This window comes from Panicum hallii, chromosome 6 (assembly GCF_002211085.1).
Source record: "Panicum hallii strain FIL2 chromosome 6, PHallii_v3.1, whole genome shotgun sequence".
NCBI lineage: Eukaryota > Viridiplantae > Streptophyta > Magnoliopsida > Poales > Poaceae > Panicum > Panicum hallii.
In genome coordinates this window covers 44,340,597-44,359,712 of record NC_038047.1, presented here as the reverse complement: position 1 = coordinate 44,359,712, position 19,116 = coordinate 44,340,597, and the positions used below count along the sequence as shown (strand labels likewise).

The 19,116-nt window shown below is 45.9% G+C and overlaps 5 protein-coding genes across 5 annotated transcripts; 3 read left to right on the top strand and 2 right to left on the bottom strand.

The window, feature by feature from the left end:
• The first annotated feature begins 1,999 nt into the window (after positions 1–1,999).
• On the top strand, positions 2,000–3,423 carry LOC112897326 (putative pentatricopeptide repeat-containing protein At5g59200, chloroplastic). Its single transcript, XM_025965603.1, has 2 exons — positions 2,000–2,638; positions 2,742–3,423. The coding sequence occupies exons 1-2, from the start codon at positions 2,322–2,324 to the stop codon at positions 2,767–2,769; spliced, it is 345 nt and encodes a 114-aa protein (XP_025821388.1). The 5' UTR covers positions 2,000–2,321; the 3' UTR covers positions 2,770–3,423.
• Positions 3,424–4,030: 607 nt separating this feature from the next.
• On the bottom strand, positions 4,031–6,575 carry LOC112897324. The gene is made up of 7 exons (XM_025965600.1): positions 6,370–6,575; positions 6,102–6,171; positions 5,845–6,004; positions 5,468–5,549; positions 5,177–5,393; positions 4,927–4,991; positions 4,031–4,505 (listed from the first exon to the last, which is right to left on the bottom strand). The coding sequence occupies exons 1-7, from the start codon at positions 6,445–6,447 to the stop codon at positions 4,251–4,253; spliced, it is 927 nt and encodes a 308-aa protein (XP_025821385.1). The 5' UTR covers positions 6,448–6,575; the 3' UTR covers positions 4,031–4,250.
• A 521-nt stretch (positions 6,576–7,096) lies between these two features.
• LOC112897325 (60S ribosomal protein L7-2-like) lies at positions 7,097–8,702 on the bottom strand. Its single transcript, XM_025965602.1, has 4 exons — positions 8,286–8,702; positions 8,037–8,174; positions 7,834–7,936; positions 7,097–7,468 (listed from the first exon to the last, which is right to left on the bottom strand). Exons 1-4 carry the CDS (start codon positions 8,615–8,617, stop codon positions 7,253–7,255), a joined length of 789 nt encoding a protein of 262 aa, XP_025821387.1. The 5' UTR covers positions 8,618–8,702; the 3' UTR covers positions 7,097–7,252.
• A 243-nt stretch (positions 8,703–8,945) lies between these two features.
• LOC112897708 (methionine aminopeptidase 2B-like) lies at positions 8,946–13,812 on the top strand. Its single transcript, XM_025966098.1, has 13 exons — positions 8,946–9,137; positions 9,938–10,034; positions 10,493–10,616; positions 10,743–10,782; positions 10,864–10,971; positions 11,496–11,595; positions 11,691–11,836; positions 11,946–12,037; positions 12,158–12,252; positions 12,632–12,728; positions 12,819–12,962; positions 13,173–13,390; positions 13,477–13,812. The coding sequence occupies exons 2-13, from the start codon at positions 9,966–9,968 to the stop codon at positions 13,585–13,587; spliced, it is 1,344 nt and encodes a 447-aa protein (XP_025821883.1). The 5' UTR covers positions 8,946–9,137; positions 9,938–9,965; the 3' UTR covers positions 13,588–13,812.
• A 349-nt stretch (positions 13,813–14,161) lies between these two features.
• Positions 14,162–16,275, top strand: LOC112896289 (60S ribosomal protein L38). The gene is made up of 3 exons (XM_025964221.1): positions 14,162–14,332; positions 15,068–15,251; positions 16,024–16,275. The coding sequence occupies exons 1-3, from the start codon at positions 14,330–14,332 to the stop codon at positions 16,044–16,046; spliced, it is 210 nt and encodes a 69-aa protein (XP_025820006.1). The 5' UTR covers positions 14,162–14,329; the 3' UTR covers positions 16,047–16,275.
• The last annotated feature ends 2,841 nt before the right edge of the window (positions 16,276–19,116 follow it).

Genomic DNA, 19,116 nt, shown 5'->3' with positions numbered 1-19,116 from the left:
GGTGGGTCATGTGTGCCCTTTCCCGGCCGGCCCTGCTCCGGGTGGTGCTGGTGGCCCGGGTGGCGTGGACGCGCGGCTGCGCCGCCACCGCCACTTGCCCCGGGGCTGCCCGTCATCTTGCGTGCGTCAGGTGGCTCCGGTGGCCGGGGTGGGCGTGGCCGCGCCGTTGCTGCCTCTGCTACCCCGGGGCGGTCCATCGTCTGGCATGCACCGCTACCCGGGTGCGCTCCCTCTTGGCTCCTTCGCCTCAGATCGTTGGGGGGGGGGCGCTCTCACGGCTCAGTTGCTGGCCTCTGGCCTCCGGTTGCCCGTCTTCTAGTGGCCTTCTGCAGCGGGGGTGCCTGCGCTGTGGTGGCGTTTCGGCCCCGTGGCGGCGCTCGGTGGTGCCTAATGGTTTCTTCGACCCTAGGGAGGGAACAGGGTGATGGTGAAATCTAGAGTCTGCTTGCGAGCCAATGACGACGCCGCTCTCGGGCGCCGTTCACCTTCTTGAAGGCGTTATTCTTCCATCTCTCCCCTCTCCCGGTGAGCCTTCCGGGTGTGTTGGTCGGACGACAACGGTGCCCGTGGCGTCGCTCCCTCCCTGGAGACATTGTCTTGGAAATTTGTTTGTTCTTGTTGCTTTGCCCAATTTTATGCAAATTTATTCTTGTTGCTTTGCCCAATTTTATGCCTCCTTAGATTGTTGTACTCTACATAAAATCTTTGGTAGGTTAACATAAACTTAAAAAGCTAGCGCTGTTGCCAGAGTCCATGGTTGGTCTCTGATCCCATTCCCGTCACGCTGCCACCAAGCACCCGTCCGCCTCGAACACCATAGCCACACACTGGAGCGCCGTTTGGTGGACCCGGACCTGGAGATCCTACGAGCCGGTGCCGAGAGGAAGGCCAGCACGAAGGGCAAGATTGACTGCGTCGAGCGGTGGGCGAGGCGAGCCGCGTCCTCGCTGACTTCCGGTGCCCACCTTATGTTCCTACTGTTGATTTACTTTCTAAATCTCAAAGAAGGTGACTTGACGTTCGCATATTACTATACATTTCCTCTCTAGGCGCTGTAGGGAGAACAGCCGCCAGGCGCCAACCCGGCGGAGAATAGCCGCCGGGTTGCGGAAGGGTGGGGGTGGAGGTGGTGGTCGGTATGGACGGCGAGGCGCCACTGCGCACATGGGCAGTGGTCGATGCTGGCGGCGGCGGGGCAGAAGGGATTAGGATTATGGATTTAGGTTTCCGGGGTCTGGGGCTCCAATCGACAGCGGGATTAGAGAGATGGTCGTCGGTGGCGGTATGCTCGGTGGTGGTGGCGAGTTGGGGGCGGCGAAGCCAGACGGCAACCCCGCCGCCGGCCGGGTGGCGGACGATAACCAGTGGCCGGGGTCGGCGGCGGGGGCGAGCGACCAGCAATATTAGCGGCGGTGAGCAAAGGATGAGGCGGTAGGAGGTGGGCGGCCAGCAAGGCGGAGCTGTAGATGCCAGCCGTGGTAGTGGTTCCATCAGCGGGGGCGAATCAGCTGCGCGAAGAAAGAAGACACTCCTGTTCACTCACCAATGTTAAGGCACTGCTCACCGATCTTTGCCCACGCGGGAAGGCTGCTATTAGGAAGGAGAGGTGATCGCAAGCAACGGGCACGATGTAACAACGTGAGACGTAAGCGGCTGGGCCTATAGCGATAGGATGCGGAGGGCTTCGCCAAAAAAATTGGCTTAAATGTTTTTTATTACAACTAGAGATACATTATGCAGATTTCGTACATGTATTCGTTAAAAAAAAACAATGCTCGCCAGCTCCACCTCCGCCGTCGCCGCTTCCACGCTCCTACCGCGGTGCCGCTCCCTCGCCACCGTCAAGCAGCTCCACGACCATTTCCTCTCCCACTCCAACCGCCCCTTTCCCTACTACCACTTCCTCTCCAAGCTCCTCTCTCTCTCCTCCGCCACGGTCGCCGTTACCAATGCCGCCTCCGACTATGCCCTCCTCCTCTCTTCCCACCCGCCCCCCACCGCCTTCTCATACAATGTCACGTTCCGCTTCTTTGCCACCTCGCGCCCGGGCACCACCCTTCGCCTGCTCCTCCGCATGCTCCGCTTCGGGCTCCGCCTCGACACCTACATGCTCCCCTTCTTGCTCCTCGCTGCGGCGCGCATCCCATCCCGAGCGCTCGCTCGCTCGCTCCGCCCACGCGCTTATTGAGAAGCTTGGGCTCAGGGACCATGACCACACCGTCCACTCCCTGATCACCATGTACTCCTACCTCGGTGATCATCTTGCTGCGCGCAGGGTGTTCGACGGAATTCCCCACCACTACGTCGTCTCGTGAAACTCTATGATCAAGGCATACGAGCGGGTAGTGATGGTGGCTGAGGTGGAAGCGATGTTCCGGTCGATGGTTGCAGAGGGTACGGTGGCGCCCAACGGGGTGACAGTGGCAGTTGTGCTCACGGCGTGCAGGGATGCCGGCAACATGGTTCTAGGGAGGTGGGTGGAGGAGTGGGTGAGGTCTGCAGGGATGGAGGTGGACTCGCTCATTGGCTCGGCGCTTGTGGGGATGTATGAGAAGTGTGGAGAGATGGCAGAGGCTAGGCGCGTGTTTGATGGCACCATTGACAAGGATGTTGTGACGTGGAATGCCTTGATCACCGGGCAAGTCTATGAAAACATGCTTATGTTCTTATTGCTAGCAAATATAAATCAATAATCACTTTTTTAGCTTGATAATTTACAAATGCCCTATCAGATGATGCAGGTATGCGGCAAAATGGCATGTCAAATGAAGCTGTTGCATTGTTTCATAGCACGAGGGAAGTGGGGATGATAAAGGAGATAGGGCTCCAGCCGGATAGGGATGGGGGAAACGAGGGGCTCTTTTCCCGGCCGTTTTGTCCCATGGGGAGGGGTGGGTTACGGCCTGGAAATGAGGTGTGCATCCGACGACATGCTTGAAGGCGTCCTCTGCTGCTCGTCGCTGCTGTTGGAGCTGTTCCTTTGCCGTCGGGGTCGGAGCTCACCGAGGCTATAACGCCGCTGCCTGCCGTCGGAGCAAGAGCTCGCGTGTGCATGGGGGCTGGCTCCGCTGCTTGAGGGCTTGGAGCTAGTGATATCCATTCCAACCCAAAATCGGTCGTGGGCGCTAGTGATTGCTGGACGACAAGATCGTATTGGGTTAACCATTAGAATTTAAATGTTGACGAGCGTAGGTGGTACTGGAGTTAGAGAAGGAGATAACCTCAGAAATGGCCGCAAGCTACGAACATAGGTGGTGGATTGAGGATAACGATGCGAGACGGTGCTTGTCAAATGGTACTGAACAAACGTAAAAGGAAAGGGAAAAAAACACATCACTTGTTGTCACTATATATTAGCGATGCGTGATCATTGTGCAATAGCCCTAAACCCTACCCCCACTCTTCTTTATAATAGATATATTATCAAAGTAAAATGACATAATTATATAGATATGCTGGAGTGTTTTTACATAATGAACTTACAATACCATGGGTCCATGTTTGAAGTGGACAAATCTCATTTACAGTAATTATAGTTAGCACAAATCTCAAAAAGCTCATTATTTAATCGCCTCTTTCATAACAACATTTTTGGTTTATCATTAACATTTTTCATCGTTTTCTGAAACAGAAGCAGATACCGTGATCATCACAATGCAAACAAGAAATCACCTGATGAAGGACAAACAGTGATTTTTAGTAATCTTAAACTTGTTTTGGCATTCAGTTTGGTCTTTTTTAATTTAAGCCATTAACCCATTTTCAGTTCAAATGAGACAATTTTAATTAGCATTGGCACTTGTTTAAGCTGTAGAGTTGCTAGGTCACATTCTTGAATCTTGAGAGACTGGAATACGAAAAGCTGCATGTTCGAGAGAAAAGAGACTACAAAGGAAAGTATAGGAAAATTTCCATCCTGGTTCCATTGTCCTGAAATTTATTCAGTGATCACATGCTAGTTGTCGTGCTGAACTGAAATAAGCAATGTTTCATTTGGATTATTCTTTCTTGAAAGTTTGACGAGAAACAATTAAATCTCCTTTCTCAAGCTCTTAACTTCATAGCATAAGTGCGTCCAGCTTCTATTGATCAAAATCAACGATTATCGAACAATCATGGCAATTATTAAGTACAGAAAGTAATGCCTCCAAGGGCTTTCATCCTCCTGCGACTCTTCCAGAACAGTATTTGCCTAAAATCACTTTCCGGTGTTAAGGGTGCACCCCAAAAGAAATAACTGGACCGCGTTTCTACCATGTAAATGAAGGCAAAACATATGAGGGATATGATCCATGCTTGCTACAGAGTGTATTGACGGCATCCTCCCCAGTAGTTTCTCCAGATTCACTGAGCCCAAGTTCAGCTGCATGAATCCCTCCAGTAATGAACGCAGATGCGATTCCTGATGCATTTGCCCCTTTGATGTCGTGGTGCAGTGAATCACCCACCATGACACATTCATGAGCATCAACTCCAGCTAGGGACATTGCTGAGTTATAGATCACCTGACAAAATCATAACACATTAATAGGTAACAAAAGTTTCTTCCCACCTACCACACAAAACTAAAATTTAACAGGGAAAAAACTATATGAGGCCACAATCATAAGTGCACTAGCTTGTGGTTCATCATATACTTTTGAGTGCCATTACAACTATGTATCATGCTGACAGTGGCTGAGCTTGATGACAGATGTAAGAGGGGGCCAAGCTATCATGTTATGTTTAACAAATTTGTTAACTTAAATCAAGTGATTTCTTAAGACATTTGAAGAATGAGGAGAGGTTGTGGTTTCCTTTGGCCAGGCTTAAGCTCCACTGCCGCATTCTGATATACTAGTTAATTTTTCGTTTTCTTTTTTCTCAAGTAGTTGAATTGTTCTTAATCTTCTACATAAAGTAGACATGCAATGATTAGTTGAATACCTCATCAGGCTTCCCCATCCATTTCACTTCACCACCAAGATTCTCATATTTAGCTGCCAGAGTGCCTAAAAGACAGAGTTTACCATTTGTGTGAATAACCAGAAATTTACGAGTGAAAGGCAACATAGGCTTACATAGTGAGCAAAAGCTTTATATAATACTCCAGAAATAAACAATATCTAAATTGGTAGCGCAGCCATACAGATCCATTTTAAGTTAAACAACCTAATACTTTATGTCATGATCATACCAGGCATGACACGTAGATCTCGAGCTTCGACAGTGACATAATCTGGATTAGCTACCACCATTGGAAGTCGCCTTTCTAGGCCAAGCATTAGAACCTGCTCAAGCTCCTCAAGACTTTTGGGAAGAGGGTCACCGGAAGGTGAACCAAGGGCTTCAGTACCATGGGCTAATATAAACTCTGCATCATCAACATTGTTCACAACTTGCAAACCAAGACCCTAGTAAGGGAAAAAGGAAATATTTATTAGATCGACCATTCCAATTCTGAAGGAGAAGTGGTAGGACAACACACCTCTAGAGAAATTGCGCCACGATTGCCCCAGGTGATATGGATACACTTTCTTCCAAGGGCAGCAAACCATGGATCATTCCTCCTATATTCATGTCATTGAATGAAAACATATTGTTTCAAGATCTAGTTTCCAACTAAGTAGAAGAAAAGAAACTCCTCTACTTGGTAGTACGCAATCATAAGCATTGCTTGCTCTGTGCAGTCCAAATAAAAAAAACCATAAAAAGACCAGTAAATGATAAAGTAACTCTAAGCATATCCCTTTCAAAAAAAAAACTCTAAGCATATCATGCTAATGTCATGTGTCGGATTTTACATTCATAGAGGAGACAGTGGGGAACAATGGTATCTGAAGATAGAGTCCACAGGAGGCTTACTTGAGAAGGTGTTGATGTGTGAGCTCCCCACTGGTGATGGTCGCAAGGAAACAAGATGTATCGAAACCCAGGCTCTTCAGCTTATCCATTGTCACAGACGACCGCCTAGAGGAATTGCTGATTATCACCATCTTCGCCCCATTCACCGCGAGCTTCTCCACTGCAACCACCAGCTAATAGTTCACGTAAGTAGCAGAACCTGAGCACAAAGGAGACAAACACGACAATACAAGCTGAAAATGCCTGTGCCAACATACATGCCAAAATGGCGCCGGGGTACGGCTTCTTGCCGTCGTGAAGGACGCCGAACTGGTCCAAGAACCAGGCCTACGAGACCGATTTAGCTGTAAGCAAATGAGTATGCGGCAGTAGCGAATCGCAAGTCACAGGTTCTAATTCCTACAATGATAAGGCGATTTCTATACCGAATTCGTGATCTGGCGATCGGAATCGGCGTCCCACAAAGGGCAAAATTTTGCGAATAAAGCCGGTAACCTGTTCCTGGGAAGTGGGGAAAGAGCTTGCCTTAAAGCGGCTGGACTCGGCGATGGCTCGGATCCCGGCCACCCTCTCGAACACCGGCGCCGACGCCGCGGAGGCCATTCTCTCCGCCCCGGCGGCGCCCGGACCTGGGGGGACAAAGCGGAGGGTGGGCTCGACTCGAGTACAGCCAATGTGAGGGTTCGTTTGGAAGTGGGGAGCTGGGTTAGGCAAAGACACCAGCCACGCAGGTAGATGCTGTGTTGAACACTGAACGGCACCCAGCGTCGCCGGCCATCTTCCCCGTTCGCGCATCAACCACCAACCTGGATCCATGCACAGGAACCAACCAACAATGGATCCATGCACAGGAATTTTGACAAGCCGGATGCAATGTAACATGTATGGTAGTGCGATGATATGCAGATAGGGCAGTATCACCTAGAGCAGAGGGATCAGGACACGCTCAATGCAACTAACACTAGCTCACTACAACATGCTCCCTCCGTTCCATTCCAAATTGTACGTCGTTTTAACAATTCTAGATATACGCTTCCTCCATTCCATTCCAAATTGTATAATATTTTGACAATTCTAGATATATAGTTTTTCATAAAAAATTATATATCTAGTTTTGCCAAAACAAAATTATATGTCTAGATTTATTAAAACGATCTACATTTTAAAACGAAAGAAGTAGCAAATATGATAATGAACCTTTTTTCAGTGCGATATACTGACACATCAAGGCACATATCAAGCAGAAGACAGGGGACGATGAAAGCAGCTTCTGCTATTTCACGATCTGATGGCACGAATTCAGATAACGTTGCAAAGTTAACGGTACATCCAGCTATGCTAGTACAAAACTGATAAGATAACAAATCCATCACTCATTCGCAAACGACAACTTGAAACAAGCTCCGTTTTAGTTCAACTTCTCAATTAGTTCGTTGATTTTGTCGCCTCGGTCGCCTGAGTCACCACCATCCTTGTAGGGCTTCTTCTTCATCTGCAGCCTCCTCTCTGGACACTTGAGCTTGAAGGGCATGAGGAACTTTGACGCGTCCCGGAAGTGTGGCCCAACAGTGGCAATTTCATGCACAAGGTCTTCCAAGCATATGATGCCGTGAGATCCAAGAGCCTGTTTGGTACCAAAAGTAAATTTCAATGTATAAGTTGCAACTCAAAAATAAGTCCAATATCTCTGGAAAAAAAACAATAACCATCTCTATGTTTATAACTTCTGAAGAAAAGACTAAAACCTATCATGTATTCAAAAGGTTTGACGTTGAGCATGAACATTTGTTTTCATAATTACTGGGGATCCACAAAAATAATATTGCCACAATGGTGAATATAAACATGAAGCTGATAATCTAAATCTAAGTGTTGCCATTTCAATTTGCAAATGCAATAAGAACCAGGAGACTCAAGTTCCATGTTGATGCCCGCTGTAGATAGTTTGTTGTACTCCATATAGTCTTTAAGGATGTTGCTAAAGAGTACCTTCTCAATTAGATCGTTGCTGGTAAGAGGGAAAGGTTCCTTGTCCAAGAACCCACGGCCCTTCTTGTAAATAAGCTCTTTCACATTCTTCAAGTTCGGGAACCTAAAATCACACAGCAGCAACCAAAGTGTTTAATATCGCAATACCACGAAACAAGAACAATGGAACACTGCCTTGAAAAAGGTTGCTTTCATTCAGTTACCCGTAGGTGACGAACGGTTCAACCACGAGAAGCCTCTTGAGCGTCAACTCGGTGGCCTTCAGAAACACGCCGGTGAGGACCTTCGTCATCCGTAGCTTCCTCAAGATCTTTCTGATGTGCGGATGCAAGTCCACAGAGCTACATCGAACAAACACCACTAGTTGTCAACCACCATTGCAAACCAGACAAATAAGGAAAAATTGAAAAAAAGGGGTGAAAAGAAAGCTTCTCCCGCTAGCAACTACCTACCCCGGGATGCGGATCGCAAAGATGAGCTTCGAGCTGAGCAACTCGGCGGGCGGCTGCTTGCGGACCTTGAGGCGGGTCCTCATCCGCAGGAAGTCGCGCTCCTTGTTCCGGAACGCCGTGACGAACTCCTCCGGCCGCTTGACGATGACCTTGTTCTCCTCGCGGATGCGCAGGCGCTTCTCCGCCTTGCGCTCCCGGTTCCGGATCGCCCAGTCCGCGTTCTCCTTGCGCTTCTTCAGCACCGTCTCCTTCACGAACGGCAGCTCCTCCCGGGTGCCCCCCAGCGCCAGCGGCGGGACTGTTCGCGAGGCCTCATCCCCGCCGCTACCCATCCTTCTCTCCGCTCGGGTGGGCTCGGCCGGCGGCGGCGAGGTCAGAGGAGGGGGAAGGCGGCTGCCGGGGGGGGGGGGGTGCAGGCGAGGGTTTGGGACTCGCGAGAATTTTTGCTGCTGCGGCATGGGTGTTAAGGCCACTTGCTGGGCTGGGCCGGTGAATATGGGCCCTTCGAGACACATCTGGCCTGGTCCGGCTAGCGCAGAGGGATTTGGGCTGTGCCTGGGCTTTGATGTGAGTCGGGCCAGATTATGGCAGGTGGGTCCCACGCGCCGCCGTAGCGCCGTTCCGTTCCGGTCGCAGACTGTGCGAAACGTATGAAGAAGCCTTCTCTTCTCGCAAGTCCCGGTCCAAATCCAACCTAGCCGACAAGGCGTCGAGCCGGAGCCGCCGCCGCCTCCGCCTCTCACGAAACGCGGCGGAGCCTCCCTGTCCCGCCCTCATCGCCGTCGTCCGCCGCTTCGCGTCTGCTGATTCGGCGACGCCAGCCAGTTCTCGCGGCCTTGAAACGGGAGGAAGGTATGGCTTTGTTGGACCCTGCTCGTGGCCCCGCGTGCTAGTCGTACCTGCGCAGCGATACGACAGGAGGTTTCTAAATTAAGCTGATAATAATCGGACTTTTGAGTTTCTGAGACACTTACCCGAGCAATTTGTTCCGTGTGAGTTTGCGGGTTCTACGAATTTCTCCATATGGAACGATATGATGTTCCTTTTAACGGTTTGCCGACACAAACTGGATGGCTGTAGATTGCAGAGTGCTTATGTTATGGGTTACTATAATAGTTGCAGCGAGCTTCTGATTAAGCATCCGGCTCTCTTGTCGTATGATGCTTAAAGGACATGTTTCTAAGGCAATATATACTATTCGTCTCACATCCAGTTTGCAAGGCAATGTCAAAACTTGCTAGGTAGACTAACAAATGAAAGAAAGCAATTCAACCAAGATTTTTATTCTGCTATGAGAGGTCAATTTGATTATTGGGTGGACACTAACATACAGGACACAGTTAGTTCCCTGTTCCCCTCTAGTATGCATATAGCTAAATGCTGTATTGAACAATTTGTGCATGACTCATTTTAATGAGCATTTTTAGCCTGACTCGGAATCTTTCTATTTACTTACTGATTGGATTCAGCAGTCCTGTTAATACAAACAGGATATCTTATTGAATTTATTCTTCATGAATGTCTCCAGTTTCTGTTGCACTGGTTAATTGATGATAAACTATCCATTTGCCTTACCATTGAGATACATTTTAACATGCAATTTTTCCTGAGCTATATTGGTGCTTATGGTTTTGTTTATTCTTCTCATTCAGGTTTGAACCTACTTTAGAAATATACAATATGGCTGCGGTTGATACAGCTACCAAGGAGATGGAGGCATTGCATGTTGGACAAAATGAGGAAACCGAAGTAAGTAACTGCAGCTCCGCAGTTTTCCATGGCCCATGAAATGAATCACTAGTGTTGCTTCTACGCAAACATAGAGCAGGTTTGCTTTGGCATCTATTTGAGAAAGGAGGGGGCTTTTTTTGCAGGGTTGATGTAGCCACGATAACTGCCTATTGTTGTTGCATCATGTTTAATGCAATATTTGCCTATTCGTTGTTCCATGTTGGAATCATGCTTTATCTTGTTTTACCATTTTAAGTAGAGGACAGAATTGTCCTTTATAATGGTCATTAATCTTTTGACTAGAGGACATGGGTAGCTTTTCTGGAACTTTATTTGAAAGTATTCCAGCAAGTGATAACAGCTACTATTTTTACATGGATTATCGAACCTTATATGACATTTCCCTTGCTTGACCCTTGTTTTGCTGTATATTTTGCTTTTATAGCAATAATTAAAGATTGCCATTTTTTTTGCAGGAGAATATGATTAAAGAAGGAAAAGCTGCAAACAGCAATGGTGCAGTTCCTGCAGCTCAGTCCTCACCACCAGAGGATGATGATGAAGCACAAGCTGATGGTGCATCTCAAGATGGAGCACCAGGTGGAAACTCTGCCTTGCAAGTTCTCTTTCCCAAATTTCTCATATAAAGCTGAAGATTCTTTTGTTCCATGTAGCATTTCGGGCTCAGTTAGTCTAACAGTTGTTTTTGAAATGGATATTCTTCAGAAGCTGAGAAGAAGAAGAAGAAGAAGAAAAACAAATCCAAGTGAGTTCTGCTGTTAAATGAAATACCTTTTTTCACGTTTGTTCTGTTTCCATTCATAAGGAAATTTCATGTCTACTGTAGAAAGAAGAAGGATCCTCTTCAGCAGACAGTTCCTCCATCAATACCTGTTGATGAGCTTTTCCCTTCAGGAGAATTTCCTGAGGGTGAAATCCAGCAATATAAGGATGAGTAAGTGCAAGTCTATCACCGCTAGTGGAAGTTTTATTGAATTAAATATCCTATGTCAGCATGTGTTGGTTTTTAATCGTATGAAGGCTTTCACTCACATCTGAAATGCATTTTGGGGCAAGTAAGACCCACACCCCCACCCCATTATGTACAACTGCTTACAAATTTATACTCTATTTGTTATGGTCGGCACCATGTACCAGAGGCGCCATAAGTGCGCACGTGGCTGATTAGTAGCGGGATTCTCGGTTTGTTAGCTCAGGAAAGGATTTGTTAGCCTAAGATTTGGTTTGTTAGCAGATTTGTAAGGGGCCATATATATGGCCAAGACCCTATGAGATATTCTTAAGCAAGGTAACAGATTGTTACCCCTTGCCTCATCCCATTCTCTCTCCCTCGCGATCCCATCTACACCGTGCGACAGCACGGCGCCGCCTCCACGCCGCCGTAGCTTCGAGCCCCGGCCTCCTCTCCAGCACCGCTACAACCTACGCAGCCTAAGCTCTATCACTATTTCTACTCAGTAATTTATGGAGAACAACTAGCGAGGAAAAGAGGGAGCTGGAACGGCTGCAAAAACCAATATACAACTCTGTACGCCGAGCAGCAGAAGTTCATAGACAGGTTAAAACTATACCCCTCTCTAATATGTTTGCAGCATAATTTGAATCTTATGTGTTGTTGGTTGCAATTCTGCAACGTATTTTCTGATTTTCTAGGTGCGGAAATATATGAGAAGCATTATTAAGCCTGGAATGTTAATGATTGATCTATGTGAAACATTGGAAAATATGGTCCGGAAACTTATCAAGGAAAATGGACTCCAAGCTGGCATTGCCTTTCCAACCGGATGCTCCTTGAATTGGTACGCTATTCTTCTTCTGTGTTTGTCTTTCCATTAGTATGGTATACATCTATCTTGTTTCCAAGTCTTCATTCCATTCACAAATTGATGAAGAAAACCCGATTCTTAGGGTTGCAGCTCATTGGACCCCAAATGCTGGTGACAAAACTGTGTTACAATATGATGATGTGATGAAGCTGGATTTTGGAACACATATAGATGGTCCGCTAACTTTTGCCCTGTTATCTTATATGGTTTTTTGTTGTGCCTACTTGTGTGGGTTTCTTATTGCAATTATAAATTGATGTCATCTGATTGGGAAAACTAACTTATTTGTTCCAGGGCACATTGTTGATTGTGCATTTACTGTTGCATTTAATCCAATGTATGATCCATTGCTTCAAGCAACAAGAGATGCCACAAATACTGGGATCAAGGTAATTTCAACATGTTTCTCTGCACTCTTTCTTTAGGCTGCGCTTATATGTTAATAGACCGCTGCAGGGTGGTGGTGGTGGTGTTATAGGAATGCATGTTTTTTTGTTTTTCTTAAAAGGATGCATGATTTCAAGTGCAACACATTCATATGTGCGTGGCTCTACCTGCTCCTTTGCTCAAGTGCAACACATTCATATGTTCATTGACTGATTTCCATTGGACAATATAGCGTGGCTCTACCTGCTCCCATATATTGTTTTATGTCTTGGCCTAATTTGAATTTCTACTGTTAATGGTCTATGTGGTGGTCTGGATTGTTTTTTCTTTTGTATCATGCACTCATTGAAGTTAAATAATGATTTGATTAGTTCATTTCAGGAAGCTGGAATAGATGCAAGGCTTTGTGATGTTGGTGCTGCAATCCAAGAAGTAATGGAGTCATATGAGGTTGAAATCAATGGAAAAGTTTTCCAAGGTGCTACAGCTTTATATATTTTGTCCTGCAAAATAATGTAATGTGAAAAGGGAAATGACAATCAAAACTACTCTTTTTGCTTGTTGACAGTAAAAAGTATTCGGAACCTCAATGGACACAGCATTGCGCCATATCAGATCCATGCTGGAAAATCAGTTCCGATTGTGAAAGGTGGAGAGCAGACAAAAATGGAGGAGGGCGAGTTTTATGCCATTGAAACTTTTGGATCTACTGGTATGTTACTCTTTGTTGTCAACTGACTCATAAAAATATAGGAGGTACTATAATATGTCATCATTAATAGTTTGGCAAAAAAGGTAAAAGTCACTTCACTTATATAGCTGGAATGACCCTGATTAGATTCACAGCATAAATTTGTTGTCCGAGACATATTTTTAAATCCTTGAAGACTTTTACATGTCCTAAGATTCATGACATTTGCAGGAAGGGGAATTGTCAGGGAGGACTTGGAATGCAGCCATTACATGAAGAACTTTGATGTTGGACATGTGCCTTTGAGGATGGCAAAGGCTAAGCAGCTACTTGGGACCATCAATAACAACTTTGGAACACTTGCTTTCTGCCGCCGGTACTTGGACCGCCTTGGTGAGACGAAGTACCTCATGGCTCTGAAAAATCTATGTGACAATAATATTGTTCAGGTATGTGATAAGCTCCATCTCCACCCCATCATCCTCCAAACTTTGTTGTGAACATGGCGATTCACCGTTTCCTGCTCTGTTCGCAGCCATACCCTCCATTGTGCGACGTGAAAGGGAGCTATGTCTCACAGTTCGAGCACACCATCTTACTCCGGCCAACCTGCAAAGAGGTCATTTCCAGAGGCGACGACTACTGACTGCGGCTGCAGCGGATCCTCTTGTACCGCTTGTTTATGCAACTGAGCACACGCCGTTTTTGCGCAACCTGTGTACCATCTGTTTATGGACCAAAAGGGCATATCACACTTGGATAAATAACTTGGCAGTCTTGCTATAATATTTTGAGTTTGGAATATATGGAAACGTGTATTTTCATTGAGCTGACATTGATTCCCTCGAATTATGTTTGAAAACCATTGAAACGATGATCTCCGTTGTCCTGGATTCTTGCTGCAATCTTTGTCTAGAATTGGATGCGAAATTGTTTGTTATGGTTGCCTTATAGATGCGTTCCGCTTCTGTGTTCTTGGATGTGCTACTGTTACCCTCAAATGACCAATTGATCTACTAAAATTTGAATAAAAAATCGAATTGGCTACTTTTAATTGGTTTGAACGAAACTGCCCGTTGCAGCGCAAAAAGATGAATGAACTCCGTGCAATACTTCGAGCCCACATGACCCATAAGGCCCAACTGGCCTATCCGTATGCGGCCTTCTTCCACCGTGGGCGAGCCCTCCCGACCTCCAGGGCCCACCTGCAGCGAGCGAGGACGAGGGCATTTCCGGAACCGCTCCTTCCTAGGGTTTTATCTAGCGGGTGCTATATAATCTTCTCCCCTCCCGCCCGCCGCCGTCTCTGCATTTCCTTCTTCCCGTGGGATCCCAGCCGCCGCCGCCGCGAGAAGAAGAGCTCGGCGACTCCCCGGTCTCACGAGAAGATGGTAACTCTCCCTCTGCTCCGTCCCTCTTCCCTTCCCCTCGGTCCTAGATCCGCCAGTAGCAAGTCAGTTCGGCCCACCTGATGTTCTCTACAAGTCAGTAGCTGTGTAATGATTTGCTGGGAAGCAAGTTGCTTGTGTTCGTAGAGGCGATGAAAGTTTTACACCCATGTCTTTGCTGTGACCTTAAGGTGGATCATCGTTCAATATATTGGTCAGATTACGGTTATGCGCTGCTAATGATGTTTCGTGACCTCCCTGTGATCGATTGGTATATGCAGTGGCACTTGTGCTCTTGTTTTGTTTACCAGCACTATGCCGTTTTCTTGTGGCTTGCCATGAGCGCGATTTGTTCTTACCTCCACCCATAGGTTGCATTGCTGCCAACATGGAAATCTTGTAGCTTTAGTTGCTGTATTTTGATGTCACCGTGGTTGCCATTCTATTTCATCATTTTTGTGTGCTGTATCAACTGCTTTGGATGTTAATAGGATGGCTTGTGGCTGTTGGAATGAATGTTGTGCTTTTGACAGTATTCAGCGATTGTATATATCAGAATTGGAAGTAAGCCACCATTGAAATTACAACTGTATATGAACAACCATAATAATCATAGCGTGTATGCGGGAGTCTGCTTGGTTGCTAGTTGCAATAAGTCTTTTGCTGTCCAGTTAGTAGTGCATTGTCATCATATGTCTATGCTTTGTCTAATGGTTTGTGAAACAAATCTGACTGCAGCCGAAGCAGATCCATGAGATCAAGGACTTCCTTCTCACCGCGAGGAGGAAGGATGCCCGTTCTGTGAAGATCAAGAGGAGCAAGGATGTTGTCAAGTTCAAGGTGCGCTGCTCCAAGTACTTGTACACCCTCTGCGTCTTCGATGCTGAGAAGGCAAACAAGTTGAAGCAATCTCTTCCCCCAGGTTAGCACAGCTTTAATTCATATGGTATTGTTTCTGTTATTTTATATGAAAACTCAATGCTTATTTGCTGGAATTGATCATTCATGCTGATGATGAGCATCTCCTAAATTGTGTTAGGGTTTCTTCTTTTTACTTTGAATTGATGCCATTTTCTTAATTGTGTAATTTTGGTCAAGTAGCTGTCCCGGTGAAGATAAAGTTTTGGTCCAAAGATGGTTGAAGATTGGTTTTAGCTTCAAGCCATTGACATGTCTTCTAGATTAATGTGTGGCTTGTGGCTAAAACTAGTTTTTGGAAACCATCAATGATGGCCAATAATAGCTATGAGATCCGAGGGACAGCTGTTCTACGGTTTTATGGTGAATTTGTTCAATATTTTTGTTGTTGTAGTTACAATTTATCGGGCTCAATTAGGGGTGTCCCCTTGAAGATAATATCATTGGACCATAGATGAATGCTTGATTAGTTTTAGCTTCAAGCCTTCATTGTCTCTACTCCTTTTGACGTGTAGGCTTGTGGTTAAAACTATTCTGTTCTTATTTCATTGATGATGGGCAATAGCTATGAGATCTGAGGGACAGGATTATGTCAGTCTCCTATTAATTTGTGATCTGGACTCTTTGAATGTTCTTTTCTCCGATTACAATTTGGTCTTTCAAGTGTTCAAAGCGTTGCCTATTTAGTCTACCAATTTTTGCATTCGTCTATTGATCGATACAGCATTCCACCAGAAGTTCTGCATTTTTTGACGGCATAATGTCCATTGATGCAGGTTTGAGCGTCCAGGAGGTTTGAAGGGACACAAGACAACATCTATGAACTACCAAAGCTTCCTTATCATTAGCAGAGCATGCTCTTCTATGTACCTTTGGAACCTAAGCTTTTAGACCTGTCAGTCATGGATTTGTAGATCTTGGATTTTTGGAGAAAAATACCATTTTACGGTGTTCCAGGATGCAGCTTTTCAGTTTGTTTCTTTTTGTGAACCGCGTACTGCTTGAGAATTTGTCTGCCCTACTTCCTACATACGTCCCCTCTGCAATCTAGATGTATCTCAGAAGCTACGCATTGAGCAGTAGCTAGAGGAGGCATGAACAGGGTTGCAACTCAATTTCCTTTGGGCGGTTGCGACTCAAAACATCTTTTTGCGTGTTCTGTTGTGTTGTCTCGGAGCCCTGCCATCACAGTAGAAGATTCATGGCATCGTCTGTTGATGCGTTGTGTGTTATAACGGCAGGTCGGCAGCCAGGAGCCCATGACTGACAATAGCTATGCGTTGATGCGTCGAGCAGGCAGCCATGGATTTGGCAGGCGTCCTTGGCCATGTCCAGCTATGAGTTCTGGCCTAGCAGGAGTTCACAAGATTGTATTAACAGAGAAGACGTGTACAAAGAATTTGCCCTAGCCTGTAGCCTACAAAGTACAATTTGAACAATTAGATCTCGTCGAGAACGATGAACGGGGCGGAGTACAAAAAGGGGAAATTTGGGTGTTGACGAGAGAAGAATAGAAGATGCCCATATATAATATAGGAGTAGCAATTACATGTAATTCAAATTGCCCTTGAAATAATTCGCATACGTTTTGAAAATCAATATTCAGGCTAGGCACGTTGATAGGCGGTGAAAAGGATAGTTCCTGGTGGAAGGAATGCAACTGCCCCATTGCAATCTTACAAATGGGAAATATATGAAGATTTGTGTAGCAATTCGCGAAAGCGTAATGCATGAGAATCGGGCGCCCTTGCTAGAATCATGTAGTGTAGGTACGATCGTTCTTTCCAAAGAGTTCACCTGCACAGCAAAAATTAACCTCTAACTGCTGAATAGCAGGCAACCAGTGGCGACTCATGTTCAGTTCAGACTTCAGAGCTTGCACAAATCGATCGAGAGCCATCAGAAACCTTCTGTCCTTCTCATGCGGCGCTGCAGAAGCGATCGCAGTATTAGCATCGTCACCGGAAGGCTTTGTCCTGTCGGGCGCACTATCAGAACTTCTGAGCATGCAGAGAGATGGATCTTGTTCTGGAGTGCGTGGAAGAGCTAGGATGATCCAGGCCGGGACACGCACATGCTGACACGCGCAGCCATCAAGCATGATTCAACTGACGATGCAGCCATGCTGCCCATCATCTAACCCTGGCAAATCACACGGGGCCATGCCCATGGCTGGCATCGCATCATTCGCAAGAGGCAAAGATTGGCCTCCGTACCCTGTCATGCCGTGGCCCGGCGGCCTTGGCACACAAGCACGACAGATAGTGCTCGGAAAGCCAGGAGCCCGGCAGGCCCCCTACACATGCACACGCATGTGGGATGTAGCCGGCCCTAGCAATGATCCATGCATGCATATCCTGCGTACACTACTGGACTGTTGCTGACTAATCCTGCAGTTTCTTGTCGAAGATTATTGATTCCAAAATTGTGTAGGAATTTTACATGAAACCGGGTTCGTTCCAACATGATTGACTCCTTAAGGATGCAGAATTTACGGACACTTCCTCCAGGTTCCATCCCAAAATATACCCAATTCTAACTTTGTTTTAAGTCAAAACATCTTCAATTTGGCTAAACTTATATGAAAAAATATGCCATGTATAGTATTAAGTTACTATTACTGGGTCCATTATTAAATATTTTTTTTTCCAAATAATGTACTCTTTTAATACGACAGATGCTGATAATCTTCTAGGTATGCATGGTTAAACTTCATGTAGTTTGACTTAGATCTTCGCATAAGAGCAAGTTTACTGCTGGTATCATCTGGTTAATTATCGCCATCTCTTGTTCCTTGCGATGCGATTCTTCGTCATGATGCCATCCATCTCCGGCAGACTGCAGATGGCGATGGATGGCGAACCTGAGGCTCATCGATCTGCTCCGCCCACGTTGGCGCCGACATCCTGTTCAGCTGCCACATGCGCACGAAAACTAAAGAAATTAAGAGGCGATTTGTATAACCAAAAAATGCCAAAAATAATTCCTTTTGCAAGTCTCCAGGACAGGGGCGACTGTGCGAAAGCACATGCTCACCAACTGTTTTCAGTTGCATCGCCGCTCTGTGCCCCGTGATGATCTGTCTGGACCATAATAAGCACCTTGGTGACAGTTTGCAGATCTGAACTGGGTTATTACTAATCAGAAAGCTTTGGGTCTCAGTCTCACTGTCACCATGATGGATGATGGGTGCGTTTTACCGAGTTTTTACAGGAAATTATGCATGCTAGCCACTCTGAAGCTCCCTGTATTATTCCAAGTTAAAGAATGTATTCAGATACTACAACTTGAACAACATCAATGGAGGAGATGCTACGAAAGAGAATACTACATTGATAAGAATGCCCTTTTTAATTAAGAGAAGAAAAAAAGAAGAAAGAGCATTACCAGGCATCAACATTGATAAATCAAAGAGTTAACTTTTGAATAGAAAGAATAGATAGAAAAAGAAAGAGCTAGCATTATGAGGCATCAACATTGATGAAACAAAAGGTTTAGCTTTTTCTAAGCGAGTTACTAATGCAATAAAGCAGTAGTAGTGGGTGGATTTTTTTTTCTCTGAATAGTTCCCTGCAAATTGAGCAAAGGCAGGAAGTACCCTGAGCTCCTTAAAATGGAATGCGACAGTACCAATTCGAGGGTCGAGACCATTTTAAATACCCCGCCTTTTGATCTTCGAGACCTTGGGTCTACTGCCGCATGTTTTTGTTTTCCCAGTTCGAGAAAAAAGTAGATGCCTCTAGCTTCCTTTCCAAGTTATTTTTTAAAATAATATCATTTGAGTTCTTGCCCATGTACCTCTCACCTTTCTTGTTCTAGTACTTTACATAGGACCTAAATAAACAATAATCCAAAATCAAAAGAAGAAG

Excerpts from the sequence above, each read along its gene's own strand:
- LOC112897326 (XM_025965603.1), top strand. The coding sequence starts at position 2,322 with ATGATCAAGGCATACGAGCGGGTAGTGATGGTGGCTGAGGTGGAAGCG. Across the intron at positions 2,639-2,741 it reads TGGAATGCCTTGATCACCGG|GTATGCGGCAAAATGGCATG; the intron begins GCAAGTCTATGA and ends CAGATGATGCAG.
- LOC112897325 (XM_025965602.1), bottom strand. The coding sequence starts at position 8,617 with ATGGGTAGCGGCGGGGATGAGGCCTCGCGAACAGTCCCGCCGCTGGCG. Across the intron at positions 8,175-8,285 it reads TTTGCGATCCGCATCCCGGG|CTCTGTGGACTTGCATCCGC; the intron begins GTAGGTAGTTGC and ends TGTTCGATGTAG. Across the intron at positions 7,469-7,833 it reads GCAACGATCTAATTGAGAAG|GCTCTTGGATCTCACGGCAT; the intron begins GTACTCTTTAGC and ends GGTACCAAACAG.
- LOC112896289 (XM_025964221.1), top strand. Across the intron at positions 15,252-16,023 it reads GAAGCAATCTCTTCCCCCAG|GTTTGAGCGTCCAGGAGGTT; the intron begins GTTAGCACAGCT and ends CCATTGATGCAG.
- LOC112897324 (XM_025965600.1), bottom strand. The coding sequence starts at position 6,447 with ATGGCCTCCGCGGCGTCGGCGCCGGTGTTCGAGAGGGTGGCCGGGATC. Across the intron at positions 6,005-6,101 it reads CCCCGGCGCCATTTTGGCAT|TGGAGAAGCTCGCGGTGAAT; the intron begins GTATGTTGGCAC and ends TGGTGGTTGCAG. Across the intron at positions 4,992-5,176 it reads AGATCTACGTGTCATGCCTG|GCACTCTGGCAGCTAAATAT; the intron begins GTATGATCATGA and ends TCTGTCTTTTAG.
- LOC112897708 (XM_025966098.1), top strand. The coding sequence starts at position 9,966 with ATGGCTGCGGTTGATACAGCTACCAAGGAGATGGAGGCATTGCATGTT. Across the intron at positions 12,729-12,818 it reads CAATGGAAAAGTTTTCCAAG|TAAAAAGTATTCGGAACCTC; the intron begins GTGCTACAGCTT and ends GCTTGTTGACAG. Across the intron at positions 12,963-13,172 it reads TGAAACTTTTGGATCTACTG|GAAGGGGAATTGTCAGGGAG; the intron begins GTATGTTACTCT and ends TGACATTTGCAG.